At 73.2% G+C, this 1,154-nt stretch overlaps 1 protein-coding gene across 1 annotated transcript in view; it reads left to right on the top strand.

Moving 5' to 3' along the window:
* Positions 1-1,154, top strand: part of HSPBP1 (HSPA (heat shock 70kDa) binding protein, cytoplasmic cochaperone 1) — a 9,603-nt gene that overhangs the window by 2,786 nt on the left and 5,663 nt on the right. Inside the window, exons 4-5 of the mRNA XM_012733553.1 lie at positions 711-919; positions 1,041-1,148. Coding sequence (XP_012589007.1) covers positions 711-919; positions 1,041-1,148 — 317 coding nt within the window. The remainder of the gene's footprint in view (positions 1-710; positions 920-1,040; positions 1,149-1,154) is intronic.

Here is a 1,154-nt window from a genome sequence, read left to right as displayed (position 1 = left end):
CACCTGGGGGGCTGAGTCCTACTTCAGCATCCGCTCCGGGTCTGGGTCTCCCCTACAAACTGGGGTTCCCTCCTTGGGTGGTCCAGAGTCAGAAATGCCTGCCAGGGTCCCTGGGCTGATCACAAAGCCCGTGCTGGACAGGCAGGTGAGCACTGGGGGTCACAGGCAGGCCAGGGGTGCCCCGGTCACAGCGCCTCTGGCCCCGCGGAGTTGGGGCGCCCTCCTGGCACATGCTGCCTGCGGCCCCTGCGAGGCCCCTGACCCGCGGGTTAAGGGCGCAGCTGGTCTCCGACCTGCCGCCTGCCAGGCCCTGGGAGCGGGCGGTCTCGCTGGTGCCTGCGCACCCAGGGCTCCTCACGCTCCCGTGGCCTTCGGGGCTGCGGCAGGGCCGGAGGCAGACCGGGCACGTGCTCACCGGTCAGGCGCCCTGGTCAGGCGCCCTGGGCGGGCGGGGGCTGGCTGGGAGGGGACGGGTCCGGCGAGGTCGAGGCAGGCGCGTGGCGGGAGCATCTGGAAGTCACACGCGGGACCAGGGCGACAGGCCGCGGCCGGGGCCACGAAGGGCAGGCGGGGTCTTGGCACCCAGCGGCACCGAGTGGGGGCGGGCAGCAGGGTCTCTCCTCGCTGTGTCCCAGCACAGGGGCCACGGAGCGCAGACCCAGGGCCGCTTGGGGCGTGCAGGCCCGAGACCTGTGATGCTGCTGGGGGTGGGCGGGTGGGGCGGTGGTGAGGACGGACGACCCCGTGCCCTGCCCACCCCCAGGCCTGGTCCGGGAGCAGGAGGCGGGGCTGCTGCAGTTCCTGCGCCTGGACGGCTTCTCGGTGCTGATGCGCGCCATGCAGCAGCAGGTGCAGAAGCTCAAGGTCAAGTCGGCCTTCCTGCTGCAGAACCTGCTGCTGGGCCACCCCGAGCACAAAGGTGGGCCGGGCCGGGCCGGGCCCCAGGCAGGCAGGGGCCGGCGGCCCCTCGGGGGAGCGCGGGCAGCGGAGGGGTGTGCAGACTCCGGCTGGGGGCCTCCTGACGCCAGCCCTTGCCGCAGGGACCCTGTGCTCCATGGGCATGGTGCAGCAGCTGGTGGCCCTGGTGCGGACGGAGCACAGCGCCTTCCACGAGCACGTGCTGGGCGCCCTGTGCAGGTGTGTGGACGGCAGCG

Source organism: Condylura cristata, unplaced genomic scaffold (genome assembly GCF_000260355.1).
Source record: "Condylura cristata isolate star-nosed mole 26May11 unplaced genomic scaffold, ConCri1.0 scaffold00041, whole genome shotgun sequence".
Classification (NCBI taxonomy): Eukaryota; Metazoa; Chordata; class Mammalia; order Eulipotyphla; family Talpidae; genus Condylura; species Condylura cristata.
The sequence above is the reverse complement of the archived record's forward strand: the minus strand, read 5'-3'. Positions and strand labels throughout refer to the sequence as shown.